Source organism: Homalodisca vitripennis, chromosome 5, assembly GCF_021130785.1.
Source record: "Homalodisca vitripennis isolate AUS2020 chromosome 5, UT_GWSS_2.1, whole genome shotgun sequence".
Lineage (NCBI taxonomy): Eukaryota > Metazoa > Arthropoda > Insecta > Hemiptera > Cicadellidae > Homalodisca > Homalodisca vitripennis.
Window position 1 is genome coordinate 113,201,030 of NC_060211.1, and position 20,446 is coordinate 113,221,475.

At 30.5% G+C, this 20,446-nt stretch overlaps 2 protein-coding genes across 3 annotated transcripts in view; one reads left to right on the forward strand and one right to left on the reverse strand.

The window, feature by feature from the left end:
* Positions 1 to 6,216, reverse strand: part of LOC124362731 (atypical protein kinase C) — a 42,257-nt gene extending 36,041 nt beyond the window's left edge. For both annotated transcript variants that reach the window (XM_046817465.1, XM_046817466.1), the window contains exon 1: positions 6,088 to 6,216. In XM_046817465.1, the coding sequence (XP_046673421.1) occupies positions 6,088 to 6,201 (114 nt within the window). In that variant the 5' untranslated portion in view covers positions 6,202 to 6,216. The remainder of the gene's footprint in view (positions 1 to 6,087) is intronic.
* LOC124362732 overlaps positions 1 to 20,009 on the forward strand; it is a 133,942-nt gene extending 113,933 nt beyond the window's left edge. The window contains exon 2 of the mRNA XM_046817468.1: positions 19,903 to 20,009. Coding sequence (XP_046673424.1) covers positions 19,903 to 19,973 — 71 coding nt within the window. The 3' untranslated portion in view covers positions 19,974 to 20,009. The remainder of the gene's footprint in view (positions 1 to 19,902) is intronic.
* Positions 20,010 to 20,446: the final 437 nt, after the last annotated feature.

Below are 20,446 nucleotides of genomic sequence, written 5' to 3' on the forward strand. Positions count from 1 at the left end.
ATGCCATATATACATTTCTTATTAAAAAAAATTTAGTCTCCTTTTACAATAATAAGAAATTACTAACTTTATAAACACTATTTTAAAAACCATCACTTGTTTTGTATTGTTCACAGTTAAAAATTTATTTTATAACAGAATAGATAAGACAACTAATTCCAATATTCCACTGACCTTGATACAGTACTTTATGGTGAGTCATAAAATAGAGCTAAAACACAAAACATTCTGGTTTTGGATACATAATGACGATGTCTCAAACTTGTAGGTTTGTAATCACTGTACTGAAAGTCTGAAAAGTTTATGTAAAAGACTGATTGAATAGTTTAGTCACAATAAACACAATTTTTGAACATTGTCCTTACACAAGCAGCACCTCATAGCTCACCTGCAATACTGCTAGACAAATCATGAATCGTGGGTGGTGGTGAAAAGATCATGATAATACAGATGCACATTCACTCACTCACTCATAAGAGTTGAGTTCAACAGTTCAATTGACTCAAACTAAACAGTGCAGTGGAACTGCACACATTATCATTGTAGATATGGCAGCGTGCACATCACATTGGCTCCATGCGAACCTTCAGTAATGTGTCTACTAAGTTATTGTCTTTAACTGAAATGAGCCAAAGAGAAACCAATTCACTCTGCTTTTCTCACTACTGATGCATTCTTGTCGCGACTGTCACTGTCATCCTTGTATACTTTGAATGTGAAGTATACAAAGCTAGTACAAACATGTTCAGGAATCAGAGTCTAATACAGAATTCTAGCAGATTATAAATAGAAAACACCTTATACACTTTCTGAATTGAAGGAAAAAATAGCACAGCTTGATGAAAACAATATGAAAAATAAATTTTATGATAAATACACCACATACATCAGGACACCTACTACTTGACATAGAAAAGTAAACTACAGAAATTGATTCATAATCATACATTATGAAAGGACCTTACATAGCTCGCCTCTTCCAGAAAACTTATTTTGGTTATATATGACCGATATAATTCAGTTTTCTGTCGGAACCTGCCCATCACCACACTCTTGTTCCAATCCACTGATTAATTCTTTGTTTAAAACTAATGATAAATGACTTGAAGAGATAACAGGATTAAGAAAATTTGCCTTCGTTAAAAGAAATGTAACATTTCGAGGACTGGAATCTCTTCTCTTCTTCAGGTGTAAAATAGTGAAAAAATTAAAAACATCCCAAAAAGTTAAATTCAACTCATGGAGATAAACACAACAAAGTCAAAGTTAATATCAAAAGAGTTGTAGGTCAAAAATATATAACAAAATAATAAAAATAAAAACTAGAGGGTAAAATTGATTATCAAGATGGCAATGATGTTTGTTTTTCTCCCATTTTTGCAATTCCTTTATGGAAGAATTATAGGAAAAACCCATGGGTTCTACTCAATTTTAACTGAAAATGTGGTTGAGAAACATGTATGACACTTGTTCAATTCTCTCATGGAGAATAAACTAAGTGAATTTCATAATGATATAATTTTAATTATAAAATGATAATACTTAATCTCCATAAATACCACTTTTACCTCCATCTACTTAAACGATGGAGGTAGAAGTCCAAAAGCAACTCCCTTTTTCTGAGTGTGAATATAGTTAGGGATAGGAAATTTTTTGAGAGGCTATTTTAAGTTTATTGAAAGAAGACATACATGAGTTGGTATCTAATACTTCAATCTAATCATCAATAACCTGTTAAAGACAAATTGCTTAATCTTTGTTTGACAGTTTATCCTCTAGCAAAGATAAGCTAAAATACAACTCAAGTTAAATCTGGACTTGTACAGAACGAAGAAAACATTATGAGTAAGAAAAATGTTCACGAGTCCTGTCCCTTATGTGTTAGAATTATTTAAACAAACTAAAAATTAATGTGACCTAAAAATTAATTAGAAAATTAAAAAAAATACATAATCCAATAAAATTTAAAAAATACAATGACCTTGAAGTCTATAAAAAGAGATATGAATAATTGGCCTGAGGTGACTATCATTCTTCCCTCTTCCCTAAACTACACCATTCTGTCCTTCACCTTCCTAAAGATCTGCCAACCACTCTGCCATAATGACTCCTGGTCACTCTTACCCTATCTACTATTTGTGTTTCTGTGGTACTCTGTGTTGTATCGTAAATATACATTTGTTCTTCTATAGATATAGTGTATAGTTTTTCACACGATTTCTGATAAATAAAGAAGCCACATAAATGATGGGGCCAAATATAGGACCCATTATTTTACTAACACTTATATTAAATGAGTGTACATTATTCTGCTGACCACCTCTATTTCTGTGTCTGGAGTTCCACTTACCAAAATATTTTCTCAGCTAGTCAATGAAGTTTCCTTTTTTGTGTGTGTTTCCCTATCAACCACATCAAATATAATTAACACTTTAACCAAAAGCCTGGTGTCACACACACCACGGTAAATTTTGCTGTGTGAGTTGACAAGCCTAACTGGCCAGGCCATCTGTGATTTTCAGTACCTTCCTCCCTCCCCCTTACTATCAATTAAATCTATTTCCTGCACAGTTTGCTGTGTGCAGTGGTTTGTTACACATCAGTAATCGAAGGTCATGCGGTCTCACTGACCGAAGGCTTTTGGTTATTGGTTATCGTTATTGAATTGGTGCTTGACAGGCTGAGACTTTCGTGCTTTACATTATTGGGTCTCGTAACATGTTCAAACTTATGTTTTATATTTTAAAAATATTTAAGTGGTTTCATTGATATTTTAACAATGACCTCTAGAGCTCCAAGGTGTAAAAAAAACCAGCAAAAAACAGTTAGGATTAGTGTGACTGAATTTATGGACTGCATAAGAAACATGCTTGAGTGTGACAGTGACAGTGAAGGTGAAGTGGTAGATGACTCTGATGCCTATCCTGACTTTGTTTTGCCGAATGACAGACCTGATAGTGAGAGTGAAGAGTCTTCTTTAGAAATTGAGGATAATCTGGCACCTGTACTAGGTGAGCGTCAACCCAACGTATCTAATGCTGTAGTGATTGAACCTCAACAAGTAGTTGAGAGTCCCCAAAATTTGCCTGATACTGAAGAAAATAATCCTAATTAGAATCAAGGTTCCTAAACGTTTGTTACCGAAGTACGTATTTGGCAGGTTGCACAAAAAAGAATTAAGCCCACCTTACCCCCAGACTACTGAAGAACTGCCTACAGCTGTTAGAACACCAGTACATAATGTGATTGGGGTTTGCTTGGCCTAACTGCTTTGGTATCAATAGCTTTGGGAATCCAACCTGATAAGAGTATCCGTTTGGAATCTGTTGTTCGACACCAATATGATAAGTATCATAGTGGAATATATAAATGTTAATTTTCGTAAGTAAGAGAAAATCTAGGCTCCAATACAGAAAAGAGTAACTATCACAACACAGATGGGATTGAAATCAACACCTATATTGGCTTGATTACTATTGTCTAACATTCTGAAGTACTATTGTCTAACATTAGAACAAATGGCGTCCATGTTTTCTAAGATTTAATAGGGCGCTCTATTTATCTATAAGCAACTCACAGGGAACCTACTAAGCGTCAAAATATCTGACAATTGACGAGATGCTTGTGCCTTTCAGAAAGGTGTTCCTTCAAGGTGTACATGCCGAAGAAACCCAAGAAATATGGGATCAAAGTGATGTATCTTTGAGATACTAAATCATAATTTCTGTACAACGCATACATTTACAATGGTGTAGGGTCTGATGGGCAGAGTCTTTCCAATGAAGAACAGAATTTCCTCATGAAACCAACACAAAGTTTGGTCAGGCTTGTAAGCCTGTTGAAAACACTAACAAGAATATAACAGCTAACTACTTTTCTTCTATTGAAGCAGTTGATGAACTTGCTAAGGGATGGCCTAACATGTTGGAATAATGCGGAAGGACAAACTGATAATCCCGGAGGAATTTCTACCTGACACTAAACATTGTCCACGCTCCACATACCATGGATTCAATGGAAACATGACCCTTGTATCTTTTGTTCCAAAAATAAATCGAGTTGTGATACTTATTTCTAGTATGCACCACAGCGCAGAAATGGTTGGTCAGAAAAGCAAGTCAGAAATTGTTTGTTTCTATAATGAGACGAAATGCGGCGTTGATCTTATAGATATGAAATGTGCAGTGTACAAGTCCAACAAGAGAACAAGGAGGTGTCCTTTTGCTGTTTTCTACAGGATGGTAAACATGTCTACAGTAAACTCCTATATCATGTACCTCAGCTACAGAAACTCTCCAACAGTGACTCGGTTTCAGTTTATAAACAAACTGGCACTTGATCTAATGGTACCCCGCATGAGAAAACATCTCTTAGCTTCCAGCTTGCCGAAAATCATTAAATGCATCATCAAGAAGGCACTAAAAGAAGATGAACAAGAGCTCTCCAATGAGGACGCACCAAGTGACAAAATGAGTAAAAGAAAAACCTGCAGCAAGTGTCCTTGGGATAAAAAACAGAAATCTTTTTAAGTGTGCACCAAGTGCTAGGAGGCAATCTGCCTTGAGTGCAGTCGCAAAGTGTGTGAGCTGCTCAAGAGAATGTGTTTCAGTTTTGATTGTGCTCCATAGTTTTATGTATTTTCTTGTATTCAAAATGTTTATAACTGTGATTGTTTCAAACAGTTTCCTACTTTTTAATTTTTTTTTACATTACTGTACTTTGTTTTGAACTTCAATTAATTGTGATTTTTAAGTCTTTAATAAAATCTATGAATATGTATTTTTGATGTAAATATTTACTAATTTAGTTTGGTGCCCACAATTTGTAATTGAAACTATTTATGGTTTATTAAATATTTTAATAATTACTGTATTGTATGATTTTTTTACCACAGTTAAAACTTTACAATTGTTTTTAAAATAAATTATTTTTTTACAGAATTTCTTTTTACATAAACAGTTTGAATGTTTATATATCTCATATTTACACATATTCATAATTCTATAAATATATAAACAATAAATACTTAAATTATAGGGCCTCTTTTTTAATACTTTAGGTTAAAATCGTATTTTATAACAAAAATCCAACTACCCGGTCTGTGAGACCAGGACTTTCTGTTAACGTTTGTAACAGTGACCTTTCGGTTGAACTTTTAACAAATGTTTGAATAACCAGCATTGGACATTATTAAGATATAGTTTCTTAAGGAAAAAAACTAAACAGAATATAAATATTAACAGATAATCACATTTATAATAATTCATCAGCATTGAAACGCTAAATTTCAAGTTTCTGAAGTGGCAACAGATTTGAGACGAGTTTCTATTTATGATGCAGTTTTAAATTTCAGCCCCATGTTAAATATGGAGCCTTAGATGAGTGGCAGGGCAGCTTAGATCTTAAAGTGAACTTAAATGCCAGCTGTACAGTTGATGTTTTAACATATATATATATGGTCATTATTGTTTTATCATGTGCAAGGTTTCTGATTGGTTAGTTGAACTAGTAGGGTAGCCATCTTCACTCTTACAGTCAAACACAAATCCTAGAGAATCTGAATATGCTTAAAACCTTCCTTAACATTAAGTTTTGTTCATACGGATTTGCTTTTCCTCAATAGACTTCCGAACGGATCACAGGAGTAAAAACCCTTTAGGAGTTCAGGTATTTATGTCAACCATTATTTAAAGAGAAATGAAAAATGGAGTAAGGGTGAATTTAGGGAAGGAGCGGTTGGTGGATTGATGTAAATTCCCTGAAAGGCAGCTGATGGTTATTTCTCTTATGTATAACAGGGTAAACTGCTCTAAGTGATCCTTGGAAGTTGCCATAACAAGCAACTGCTGCTTTTATTGTTTTACATTAGAATACTCTATAATCAGGCTGAATTGTAACAGTCAACAGTTCACAACAACTAGAAGGTGCAATCAGGTAAGACTGGCTAGTATCTGGCCCTTTAAGAATACAAAGTGCCTCTTCCTCAGTCTCACAAAATCCTTTTTTGTTATTAGTTTTTCATAGACTGCGTGTCATAAAATATGGAGAGTGTCATATAGCTATATATGAAAATAATTTGTAACTCACCCTATTAAACCTCTTTGCTTGAAATATGTGTCCGTTAACTCTATACAGCTTTCTCCATCTCCGAGCACCACGTCTATATATACTCCCTAAAACACAGAATACAAATGTTAACATTCTGATATAAAAAACTATTAAACCTCTTTAATTGAAATATGCCTACATTAACTCTAAACAGCTTTCCCCATCTCTGAACACCATGCCTGTATATATTCTCTGAAACACACAATACAATAAATTGTGAAAATTCTGATATAAAAATTCCAATAAGTTAAATAAAGCAGGAAGGTTACATTTTATCAGCAAACGATTTATAGACAAAAGTGAACACTAATAAATGGAATCATTTATTCCCTGGACACAGAACTAACACCCATATTAACATATCAACATATTATTTTATGGTTTCAACATTCAACATATGGTATAGAACATTTTATTTGATTTAAGTGTTTATTGGAATTTTTATAAAATGGAAACCATAAACCTGTATAAGTAAAAATTAATATTTGAGATAGATATAAAAATATACATACACTTGCAAGTACGTCGAAATTGAAGAAAAACAGGAAAATCTATGTTCATGTTTTTTATATTTGTCTGGATTCCCAGAAGCTATAATCAGAAAACCACTAATTAAACTAACAAAACTCCAACCAATAATAATCTAACCAAAAAATAATTTGTACAATAAAAAGCATAAACAAGTTTCCAATCAGCTGTGTGTAGAATATTTATAAATTTTAACATAGAAATAAAATTTTATTTAAAAGGAAAAGAGAATTATCTAAAGTTTAACCCATATGGATGGCCGATTTCAAAATTAATTGATGTGCGATTTCAATATTTCTTCAATTAAACTAAGGTTGAGATTTGTCTCTTTATGGTAGACTCTTTTTAAGTTGAAGCAATTTTCTAGTTTATTTTGATTGTGTAGAATCACAAGTAAACACAATGGTCTCTCAGAATTTTGATGTACAACATCAAACATATGATTGGTCATTCTTACTCTTAATGGAGTGATAGTTTTGCCAATATTATATTTTGGACAGAATTTACAGGTTAATTGATAATTTATGTTTTTGGTGGTGCAATCAATGGCTAACTTTAATGGATTATTCTTTTTCCGCCATACTAATTTTAAAAGATTTAGAATTATTTGAATATAAATATATTTATTTATAAGTACATAATTATATAAACTTATAAATAATATATAAACAATGGGTCTATGCAAAATAATACAGGATTATGAGACATTGACTACCTTGACATCATTAAATCATTTCAAGTGAATATGTGTATAATCATAGTTTCTAACTGATTGCAACCAAGCCAAAGTTTGCCTTTTTAGAAATGTCTTTCATGCTCATAACTATCATGCTTATAAAGTTTCAATATGGAGTTTCTCAATTTTTGAAAGCGTTAAGAGCTTGATATTACTATGCTATTGACCATTAAAGTGCAGACATATTATCAGTGTTATAACAATTGAATTCCATAAATAACAATGCACCTTTGGTCCGATAATTAAAAATGATTGTCTGACATGAAATCTACATTTTCTTTTGTAAGCACCTTAAAAAATAATGTAATTAAAAAAAACCTTCAATAACAAATAACAAAATCAGTAGGATCCTAAACAACAGATCGATAAGAGTGACTTAGAAAGACATGCAGTGATGAGAGCAGAAAAGACTTCTTGGTCATCAATCTTCCAGAATTAAGCTGGAAATGGTATCAGGAGCCAGAATCAAAATCCATATTATTCTTATCATAAAAACGAAGAAGAACTGCTATAGGCAAAAATTAGCATATTGTCAACTATATGAGCTAGTGACAGTAATAAGTTAAAACTTGTGAATGTTTAATATAATATAATATAGTACCAATTTAATCTCTATGATTTATAATCATAAATAGTTTCATGTACAAAGCTTTTTAATACAATATGATTATACAGTTGGATAAAAGAAAATGATCAAGATGTCTAAGGCTAATTTTGGATTTCATTGGCTCTTTTTTGTAACTATTCTTGAGTTACTTATTCCACTTGATGTTTATGCTAAACTGAAAAGAAATCAAATTTGTAACAATATCGAACTTGGTCGAAATTTAAAATTTTGTTGCTTATGTAGTCAATTGGATTATTTGTTACATAAATATGCTTAACTTAACATAAAGTTAATTTGTCAGCACATTAAACTTCAAACACCTTTTTAAATTTGTATGGAATTATTTTATTATTAATTAAACAGTTATGCTTAGCTGATTGTTGAAAATAAAGTTCATGTGAATATGTACTACTCTGTGTACCTTTAACATCCCATATTCCATAATTTTGAATTGTTATCCTATATGAGTTTAAACATTCTTAATCATTTTAAAACTTACTTATACTTTAACTATGGTTTTCAAATTAAAGTCAAATCTAGAAATTATTCTCTAACTTTTAAATAGTTTAAAACGGAAACTTCAAAAGTTTTTTATTAAATTGTTGCATTTTTAAGGGGCTTTTCTTGATTATTTATCACAAAATTATGTTAATGTAAATGAAGTCATGTCTGTAGCCCCCCCCACCCCCCCCCCCCCCCACCCCCCCCCCCCCCCACCCCCCCCCCCCCCCACCCCCCCCCCCCCCCACCCCCCCCCCCCCCCACCCCCCCCCCCAAATTCCTGAGCTTAATTTTGATAACACTTGACTAATATGCTTGTCCTAATTTAAGTGTTAATCAATTGTTAAGCTCAGAAATTTGGTACTAGTTTTATTTCATTCAATCATTTCCTGAGAGTTGTAAGTAATTAGTACTATGTGTTTTACAAATTAAAAGATAGTAATTAATTTTTACTGTTTAATTCATTTGTGGATTATAGCAAATAGTGTATTAGATGTAACCTGTAACTGTGTAGCGCTCAGTGAGTTAATTTTTTTATTATAAAACAGAAAAACCCAATAACATTTTAACCAGAGTTAGTAGATGATTCTTAAAGGTCCAAATTGATATTCTATCCTTATATTGTATATATTTGCTTTGTTGCAGATGTATCATATGATCCATTTGTTGCTTTGTCTTATATTGGTATATCATCCATTCATTATGACTATGTAGCTTGCAAGTTCAACATTTTATTATTATTCACTATAAAAATATCAGTGGATAAAAACTTGCACACACAATATTATATAACATGAACACCCTTAGAGTATTGTGTGTTAGGAATAAATACATTTCTACCGTAAATGAAACTTATTAGATAAAAACTAAAATTGTCCACCACACACTTTGTTTTCTGAGGCAAGCCAGATGTTGTCTCCAGCTGGTGACATGGGACAGTCCGCTGACTCAGGCTGAGTATTGATGTGATGTCAGTCTCTCTCCAGCATGTCTCGGTTTTATGTCATCTTTCACTCCAATTCATTTATTATATAAAACTTGGTTTGAGACCTCTCCTTCTTTCTCTATGTAATTTGACTGAGCATTAACTGACCTACAGAGTTGAAATTTCATTTGCATGAAGCCTCATTTTTATATCACTATGTCACTTACTTATAGAAATGTACGGTCACATAAATACATTCTTTATCCACGTATTAATGTCACTACGTTGGATTTGTGTAAGAGTTAACGAACATTGTTAAATTGGTCTTAACCACGATGGCAACAAAAATTTGCAGAATTAAAAATTTGTAAACAAATTGAGTAAAATCATATGACGTTTTTAACATGTGACAATGTGAAATTTTACATTCAACTACAGTTAGAAATATTCAAACGAGTTGTAAACTAAAAGTTGGTTTTATGTGTTTAGTTAGGAAACTTTATCTCATTCCTACCAATCTTAGCCAGTTTCTAAAATCTTGATTGTGAAACATTGTTTTGCTTACTCTATACAATGACACAGTCATATGTGAAGATGTCTTTATTCTGACATCCTTACCCATCCTTAGTTTTAATGATAACAAAAATGCTTCTTTAAACACAATCTACAGAATATATTCCTTGTAGGGTCTTTGGATATGGTTAGATTGTAAGCCTGGATGTCGTATATTTGGGATTTAGGCAGATCTATGTTTGATATTCCCAAATGTGAAGTGAGGTTTTTGTCTCATTATTATTATTTCATATCTGCTGCTACAAATCTTTCAAGGTAGAAAGATTAGTTCCTGGCCCATTTATTTTTGGATTTTTATGATGAAGATTTGTTACTAACTAGCCAACATCCAATTGCTTATGCTTGTATTTTTAAGGAAAATTATATTAAAATACTACAACAAAATAAAGATCGTTAATAAACTTTATAACCACTTATGTTGGAGATTTGAACCTTTAATTTATAACATTCAAGCGAATTAAGAATTAACATTTTTTAATAGCTTAAAGCATTATTTTTCGTTACAATGAAATGAAACCAGCAGATAACCCTTATATATACTGTATCAAAGAGTTTACTGAGACAACATTTGCATCTGAAATGCATGAAGCAGAATGAAACCACATGAAATACTCCTCTATTTTAGTCATTTCTTTGCTTTGAAGCTCGTTTTTAGATGGTATATATTGCATATTTCAATCTCTGAGGTTTAATGTAATCACTAATCTGTGTTCAGAAATGCTGTCTAAATTCTACAAAATTAGGTGAAATTCTGGGATAGTTGATGAATATTGCAAATTTGGAATAGACAGAGAAATTCCTGAAAGTCATGGTATTTAGCTATAAAAACGGTTGGATTGTGTTTTGTACCCACTGTCAACTGTAGTCACAGCTTATCATGAAATTTATTAGAGTTGTAAATAAGCTTATTTAGAGATACACTTTCTCTAAACACACCATCCTTGCAAAGAAAGGAAAATCTAGGTGTACTTGAAAGTTTTTATAAAATTTAGTTATATTTGAACTTATTATAATCATAGTTCAGAGGTCTATTCAGCTGATGTAATGACTATCATATAAATCTTGCGATTCATGCACCATCGAAACATTACCGACACAAACTCTGGATATATTTTAGTTTTGCTCCTTCAGTTAAAAAATGCTGTCAGATTTGGTTTGACATCTGTTGACAGAAGCTGGCTGTCCACAGTGAGCTACAATGAGAAATCACCAGGTGTTTAATCATGTTAGGTAACAGTGTTAAGATGTGTGTATACTGAAAAATTTAGATGATATATTCTTATAAATGGTAGAAAAATTAAGTTTCAATTTCAATACATTAATTTCTATTGAGAAATTTGGTCTGATATATGTCAATGTATATAAATATCATCAATACATGTCTAAAGGAATATTCATTATACGTATATTTAGGATGTAGAAAGTAAACTTACCTGTAAATGACAAATACAACTTTGAAGTTCCGTAATTGTTATTTGTTATAAGTCTGAATTGTGTTAAGGCAATTATTATTCAATAACTTTTAATATTTTTAATCTCATGAAATTTTAAATATTTCATGTTTGTAGGCCAATATAAGCTGACTGACCTTTCCATACTCTTGACTTGTATAATGCTGATCGCTGGTAATTTAATTGTATATTACTTTTATAAAAATACCATTCTCTAATCTTTGTGAGTATGTAATTATATGTTATGAGGTAGTAACATCCATTCAGAAGCATGCATATGCAACATGTATTTGGGAGTTAGCTAAGCTTCATACTGGCACATTCATGTATGCAATATGTACACAATAGATGATAAATGCAAGAGAACCAGCTGTATCAGACTGAGACGAGGTGGGTGGAACATTCACACAGAACTAACTCTGCTGCTTGTCCACCATAGCTCTGTATCACTTTACATTCTGATAATGGTGTCCTGAGGTATGTTGCTCTTGCAGTAATGCAGATGATATGTCAATTAGATAATTTTGTCAACAATAAAAATTATTTTCAAAGCGTAAAAAATGTATTTAAAAATAGTTTGCTGTAGATAATATAATTATTGTACCAAACAAGCTATTATTTTTTACATTTGAATATGTTGATGGCTATCACTTCTTTTATATTAGTGTACATGTCAGCTATAAATATTTTGGTTACCATAAATGAAGATGAATATTATAAACTTGAATAGTGGTATAATTATTAATTCATGTGTACATGTACTAATATATACATGTACAATTCTACATTCATTAATATGCAAAGTGATACTTATAGAGCTGCCATGTGTTACAACTAAATCAATGTTATTAATTTTCTGTGATTTTTCCAAAGTATTATTTAGTTTATACTGCTAGTAATACAAGTAAATGTAAAACTTTCACAGTAAACTATAAAATATAATGGGGAAAAGGATATGATTTTAGTCCTAACAATGATATGGTTTTAACCTTAACATGTTATTGACTACAATCAAATTTTTAAGTTTTTATTCTATTTAGACTCTTTGTAAGATAGTAGTTTTCCAATTTTTTTTTTAAATATATTAACCGCCATTAAACAGTCTTAATTACAACATCTTTTAACTAATTAATCTTCATTACTAACTATTAACGTATCTCTAGAAGTATGATATTTCATAATGACATTCACAAATGAACTCTGTTTCTTCTGACTGATGGAAGAGACTTTTTCATTCCATTTATCTATCTCTTAAAAGTACCTTAAGAATTGGAGTAGTAATCCATATGTTTGTTTTCAAGTAACGTGGTTCAATTTATTTTGTGCATTAACATAGAAATATCAAAGAAGCAAAATCATGATTAAACGTTATAGTTACATTGTATTGGTTTGTATCTAATGGGTTTCTTTTAAATGAAGTAACAACACAAAGTATAATCTTTATTTTTAAACCTTGTTCGGTCTCTCTCGTAACAGTAGTGTTGTCAACAATGTAAAATTTTTGAGAATTCAGATGGATAACTAGTTAAATTGGAATCTACACATAGAGTATTAAGTAAGACGCTCTCTATGGGTATTTACATTAAGTGTATTGTTTGTAATGTTATCAATGAGAGGGCTCCCTATTTTTACCTATTTCCAAGTGTTTTTTAATCTGGTTTAATCATATGGGAGATGAAGACATTTTAATACCCCAAAAAAAGCTGTCAGGGGAATAACATTCTTCATTCATTATAAACAATTTTTCTTTTTGGTCGAAATTCAAACTTTTATTAATCTTTACATATATAATTTATTTAATGTATATTCAACAAAAATCAAAAATTTTAAAATTTTACAACAAAATTTATTCATATAATGTATAAACTAAACATATTTCTGCAATTAGTTTCCACTGTTTCAGTAAAACCTTGAAAACTTTCATTAGGGTTTTTTATTATTGGCTTTTGAAACACCTCTTGTATAGCTTAAATAAATTTCTAGTACAAAAAATTTAATTTTAGATGTGTAACAGTGTATGTGCATGTATGTTTTATAAATTAATTTTCTTAAATTTTAATTTGAATTGTGTAAAAACATTATTCAACTGGTAGTTCATTTTAAATAAACCTTTACTTATATACACATTATTGAATGGTCCTATTGTTTAATCTAGAAATTTAAATGAATAAGAGGCATTAAAACAAAATTTATTTTATAGAATAAAATTTTAGGTCAGATTATAATTAATAAAATATTATTCAATTTAAATGTAAATTATTGTTCTAGTTTTTACTTTGCCTGTGGCTATATTTTAACATTGTTAATGTAAATATCTGTATGACAAATAAAGACTTGTTATTATTGTTATATAAAGAGTACCGTGGTGGCCTTCGTTCAAAAAATCTCTTATTATAAAAGTTTGGATATAACTCTTTCAATTCATTTGCAGATCCATTTAAATAATATTAGTTTGTATTAGGAGATACTATACTAGGCTAATCAACCTATACTTGGAAAATATGAGTTCTACTGAAATAAAGGATTATTACCCTTTCAAATTAAAACTTCCTTTTTCTAAAGATTAAATCAAAATACTTAAATAGCAAAAAACTTAGCTGCTCTATGGATTTTTTTGCAGAGAGTAAATTGTGCAGGTTAAACTTAAATCATCCACTTTGTATTAAACCAACTAATTCCACAAAAATAACTTGATCACGTATTGGTAACTGAAAAGTGCTAATAGTGTGTCATTAATTAGAAATCAATCAATTTTTTAAATAATTTTTAATTTAGCATTTTTGTTGTTGCCAATACGTGACCAAGAAGCCCAATATCTAAATTTCACAACATTTTGTAATCCACTAATGCTAAAAGTAATTTTCACAAAGTAAAATATTATATGACAATCGAATGAGGCCCAAAAACTCTTATTCTAGAAGTTTAGTTTATATTCTTTCGGGATCCATTTTGCAAAATAATCTTCTATTAGAGTATAGATATATGAGCAATTTTACAATACCGTAAATCAGTTACTCTGTACTAAAAAGAAACACACGTTTGCTATTGAACTTTTTGCAATGCTGATTTTAAGTATTATTCTGTAATCTACTATCAAGTATCATATGTAAGCATAATAAAAATAGCCTTATGTTTTACTTTCCCTTTATATTTATGACAGTCAATTTATTTTTGGAATATTCTTCTGAGGTCAGTAACATTAAAAGAAATAAAATGTACAAATTAATCATTTATAGCAGTTTTAAAATAACTGTTTATAAATATATAAATTTTTAAATCTATTGCAACTATAAACACTTTATTTTAAAATTAGTTATTTATGTAGAACACATCCTGAAATCATCAACTAAGTTAGAAGCATAATATTTGAATACCAATATTTGTTTGATTATGTGCCTTTCACTTTCATCTGAATTTTGAGGCAGTTTAAGATTTTTAAGAAGATTTTTTCAAAACTTATGTTTACAAAAAATATACATTGCTAGAAGAAAATACTTGAGTTTTATAATAATAGATTCTAAGTTATTTTTTTGTGTATTAACATACACAAATTATATAAAAACATAATGAAAAGAGTTTACTTTTTTTATTTCCATCAATTAAATGGACAGTCACCAATTTTAATAATTACTTTTTTTTTTAAGTTTTTCATTTACTGCCAATGTATAAAGCAGAGGTGTGAAAATAAACCTTGCAGTTTTTGTCCAAACAGTGGTTTTGTCCCACGTGAACATGCACTGTAGTAGCTCTCGTTATAGTGAGAGTGGACGTATCGGAGCAGCATGTTTCTATCTAACTTTTCCATTGACGCAAAGCAGTGTCAAGGGACAGTCGTGTAATTGACAGCTGCAGGACAGAGGCTGGGCGACCAATCACTGACTCAATATTGATGGTAATTCATTGATGTGACGTTACTGGTGTAGTGAAGGCACCTCAGTAAACTGTGGTTACACTGTATTAAGGCATTCACATGTTGATAGTGTTAGTTGTCCTCTTCCACAATGGTCTAATTGTAGAACTAAAATCGAAAATGTGGCAGGCTATGAAAACCTAGGAACTTACTATATAAACCAGTTTGGAATGAAGACCCTTATGAAATATTCAATTTGTAGTTCGTTTCAAAAGTTTTAGGAAAAAATCCCATAAAATTGCGTATTTGTACAAGTTTTTGGAATAACAGGTGCTTTGAATATAAATTTATTTATTACTTTAATACAGCTTTATTTTAAAATGTAATTTTCTTTGTAGCATTTTTGTAGCTTCTATAATTTCATATCCTAAATTTGCAGCTGGTTGGTTTTTGTTAATATCAGTTTAATTGAAATTACTGGAGTAATAAAATACTTTAAAATTCGTTCTATATTTTCAGTTTTATTTATGATGTCAGTATGATTTTCCCTTACAATTAGTCTTGATAAATTCAAGATGATAGGATAGGGTTCCTACAAATTTTCAAATGTTATGAGTATATTAACATACCTAACTTTAGAGCCATTATAACTAACAGTGAATCTTCAGTTCGATATTTTGATATAACAGCTACATGTGAAATCTAGACAATAAAGATTGTGACATACTCTACTATATTCAAAGTAAGAGATGTGACAAAGTATTTACATTGTTTAGAGTATTTATTTGTTTTATAAAATTAATTTTAAAAATTCTCGAGATAGATCTTAGCTATTCATTAAAAATAGGTTTAATGCAATAGAATGGTATATTTGGAGTCAATTGACTTGAAATGTTATCTGGAGTTATTTTATTATTATAAATTGCATCAATACTTTAATACTGAATGTTCAGTAGGAAGTTATATTAGTCAAGAACATAACTTGACTGACAAAGCCAATTAATTGACTGAGGGGATTGCAGCTGTCGAGGATACAGCAACACCCTTAACTCAACAAAGAGGAGTGTGTGTATTGTGCAGCAGAAGGGAGGGCCTCATGTTTAATGCAGCTGACATCTTGGACTGCTTGCTTACTTACAGTATTGTTGTACGCCCAGCCATCCTCCTTACATCCATCCTGGCTCATTAAAATAAAAGCTTTGTATGCCTGGGTCATTTCATCTGCATAGCCTGAAGGGAACAGCTATTACCAGATCAGATCTGTTGTCCGCAGTTTTAACTTTTTTTGTACTTAATTAATGTATTGCTCTTAAAATTATCCCATGTTTTTAATATTCTTAGCATATAAAAATATTCATTCCTCATCTTACAGCACATCGAACGAAAGAGAAAAAACTTTGTTTTAATGAGAAAAGAATTGAACCCCATACTAATGCAGTAATTGGAATTATGAGTGGTATGTAATATGCTTGTAATGTCAGGAAAGTTAATATAATCGTATTACCTTTCAACCCAAATTACCTCTCATTGATAGTAAACTTAAAAATAAAATAAGTTGCAAATAAATTAAGAATGAATTATATTACATTCTGTGTTAAGCAAATAATACTAATACTAAGCGAGTAATCACTTGAAAAAAAATTCCTAGATGAGGATAAAAAAAATTTAATAATTTTTTACCACAATGGCGTGTACATCAAATGAGTGTCAGGTATTTTATTTGACTACAAGAATTCATAGTTACTGATTTGTTGGTTTTGTTATATAGGATGAGTAATATGTTTACTAGAAAATTTCATAATTCAGTTCATAAAATTGTTCGTATTATGGTAGTCATTAAAAAACAAGTGAAAATTTAACTCTTAATTGGTTTAAACATTGGGTCAAATAATAATTAATGACACTTTATTTGATCAATTAGTACAGATGTGAACTGTGCAGACTAACAAGCTAAAGAAACGTTATTCCGGGAATCCGTCCACGATTGAAGTCAGCTTAAGCCGCCAATATTGTTGAGAACTTTATTTGGCTCACAAACTTTCGGTCAAACTTTGCCAAACTGTGCACCAAACTCCATAAATTGCTTCAGTGTTATTATCACAGCCTCTGATTCAATTATAAAACCTTAACAGGCACTAGTTGTAGTAATTGTAATAGATAATGTAATTAGATATTTTGTAAGTTAACTAAACATGAAGTGTTGAAGCTGTTTTGCTATCTTAATTTATAATTATTCAAAAATAACAAATCATCAGTATGTCAGCAGGATTAGGTTTTGAGCTATTCTGTACCTACTTAAAAATTATTACTAATATTTTTATTAGTTTATAAATCGGTAAAACAATAAACTGTAAGTAAAAAATTATTAAAATATTAAGAAAACTATTACAACACAAGAAATAATAAATAATAATAGTACGAAGAGTGAAATTGAGCTAGAAAGAATGATCAATCTAATTCTACTCTTTCTGTTTATAGGATTGAGAAAGTTGTGATTGTCAATAAATCAATCCACTTGCAATCATGGGCAAAAGAAGTTCAAATTGCCAAACAATCTATCCAAAGTGTGCAGCTGAAATCAACATTAACACAAACAAACGTTTTCTTGCTCAATAAACACCAACAAATGCATTGAATCTTTACAAAAGTTCCCAATTGTATGATCCTATTCACATAATGTATGTACAATATTAAATCGATTTGAAAAGTCTACCACAGAAAATGTTTATGCTACCTCTCCTGCTCAGCCTTTTTCCATAATAAAATTTATAAAAATTAATAAAAAGTTTCATATTGCTACCAATTAAGGGAGATATTTCAATTATTATTTCCCACCAAAAATAATTAAAAAATGAAAACTAGCCATACAGCCTCAAATATTTTGTGTCAAAAAAAATAAACAATATAAAATTTTATTTTAAGGAATTTTGGTTGAACTGATTATGTTTACCAGTACTGTTAATATTTAGATAAATGATGGAAGTTTAAATTTAGGGAGGTAGCAATTGTCAATAGTAGTATATTTTTTATGGTCTCTCACCATTTACCAATCGTCAAAGCATACACAGTATGTGCCTGTTGATGGTGGATTTGGTTTAGAATAAGCCTAAGATTATACTTTAAAATATTGATATATTTATTTTTCCTTTTAGTATTCATCACAAGGACTTAAATACACAATTTAAGAATATGTTGTATTGGTTCAAATATGGTAGTATGAATGGTACTTATTGGTCACACAAATAAAGTGGGACTGTACATTAAAAAATTTAAGAACAAACATTTGCTTATGTAAGATTTAAAATATTTTGTTTTGTCTTTATCATGAGAACATGTCAACTCTATATATTTATTTTTATTTTATATTATTAATACATAGTAGGAGTACGCCATACCTTGTGTCATGCAACAGACTCCACTGAGGTTCAATGCAATTTCAAGTCTACAGCGCATTTCATTATTGACAGATAGAATAAAAGACTATCATACAGCAAAAAAGTTTGCATCCCTCACCCACACACATGCAAACAAAAGAGAAATTGTATTCACTTACTGAGTACTTCAATGACTCTCAACTGAATTCCATAGTTGCATTGCATCTTCATAGAACACATTCTTGTCTATGTAGAAATGAAGTTTGATGCAAATTTTTAATACTACAAATGAAATCTTTCTCGAGATATCTTGTCACATGATGCATTCACATTTTTGTTCATTAAATTGGATTTCATATCAGTGTTTGAATAACAAGGTAGAAGTACGCCTTATGCCTTACCATTTGCAGTAACAGTCTTCACTGTGGTTGCAAGCAAAATTTCTAATCTATTACTAATTTCTAAATATTAAATGACACACCATAGAACTCATTCTTGTAGAAATAAAGTTTCATGTATAATTTAAAACCTACATATGAAATCTTTCTCGACGTATCTTCCCACAAGATACGTTCACATATTTTCATTAAATTAGGTTTCATATATGTGTAAATAAAAGTTTACGCAACAAGTCACTATAAAATGAGTTTGTGTAGGGATAGTTAGGCTACACGTGTTAATATGTCACATGTTTCAATGTCTTATGAGTTTACTGAGTTTGTATATTTATTCGGGTATTTTCTCGTTGCCAACATGGTTACCGATAAGATCAATGTAAAAATATTTGCTAATGCTTAGCCAAATTCCATAGAGTGACATGCACCATCATCGAACTCAGAGTTTGTAATATAGAAATGAAGCTTCATGCACAATTTCAAGTCTATGGGTTATTTAAATTTTTGAGATATCAAGGGGACAGATAGACAGACAGTTGTGTATTGTATATAAAGGCTAAAGAATAATTTTAGATAGTTCATTTCTTAGATTCAATAAAAATATCCACTAAGTTTGTGACTCATAGATCCAGCCAAGGGGTCTAATGGTAAATCTGCCACTTGGAGAACAAATACAGTCAACGAAGGGAGAAAATAGGGCATCTGGACTCTTCTTTAGTATGGGATTTATAGTGTTAGTGATATTTATTTATATTTTAATACAGTCCACCTTTATGTCGTTGTATTTGCTTGAACATATCTATAAGTAGGTTAACTTCAAATTCTTATGTTAACATTTCTATCCTTTGTTTCAGTGTTCCCAAATGTCCCGCCTGCTCCTGGTATGCCTTGTCAAGGGGAGGACAGTAAGTTTTTGTTTATTTGATTTTGTGTTCATATTTGTTGTTTCAGTTATCTTATAAATGGGCTTTATTTTGCTTAATATTTTGGTTTGTTTTTATAATTTCATATTATTGATCTGAGCTATATGTTTAGTTTATGTTCATTTTTAATCAGTTAATTAAGTCAGTTGCTGTAGTTTGTGGCTTATCTATGTTAGACTTATGAATGAATCTGTTTATCTGATAGGTTACTGCTAAAAGATAATTGGTATTGAATAGGAACTATCCCTGTATGTATTGTTGGCCAATTGTGGAAATATTTTTTTGCAGGCATGTTGGCTTTTTATTGTGGTTTTAACGGTTTCTGTCTATATTTTTGTGTTCAAATTTATCTATCTATTAAAAGAATATCTTGATTTTTGTGCAGTTATTTTAGGTATCTGCAACTATTATTTTGTATATATTTGGTATTGATTAAAAGCTCTTACACTCTAAATGTACCTTTTGTGGATTTGAA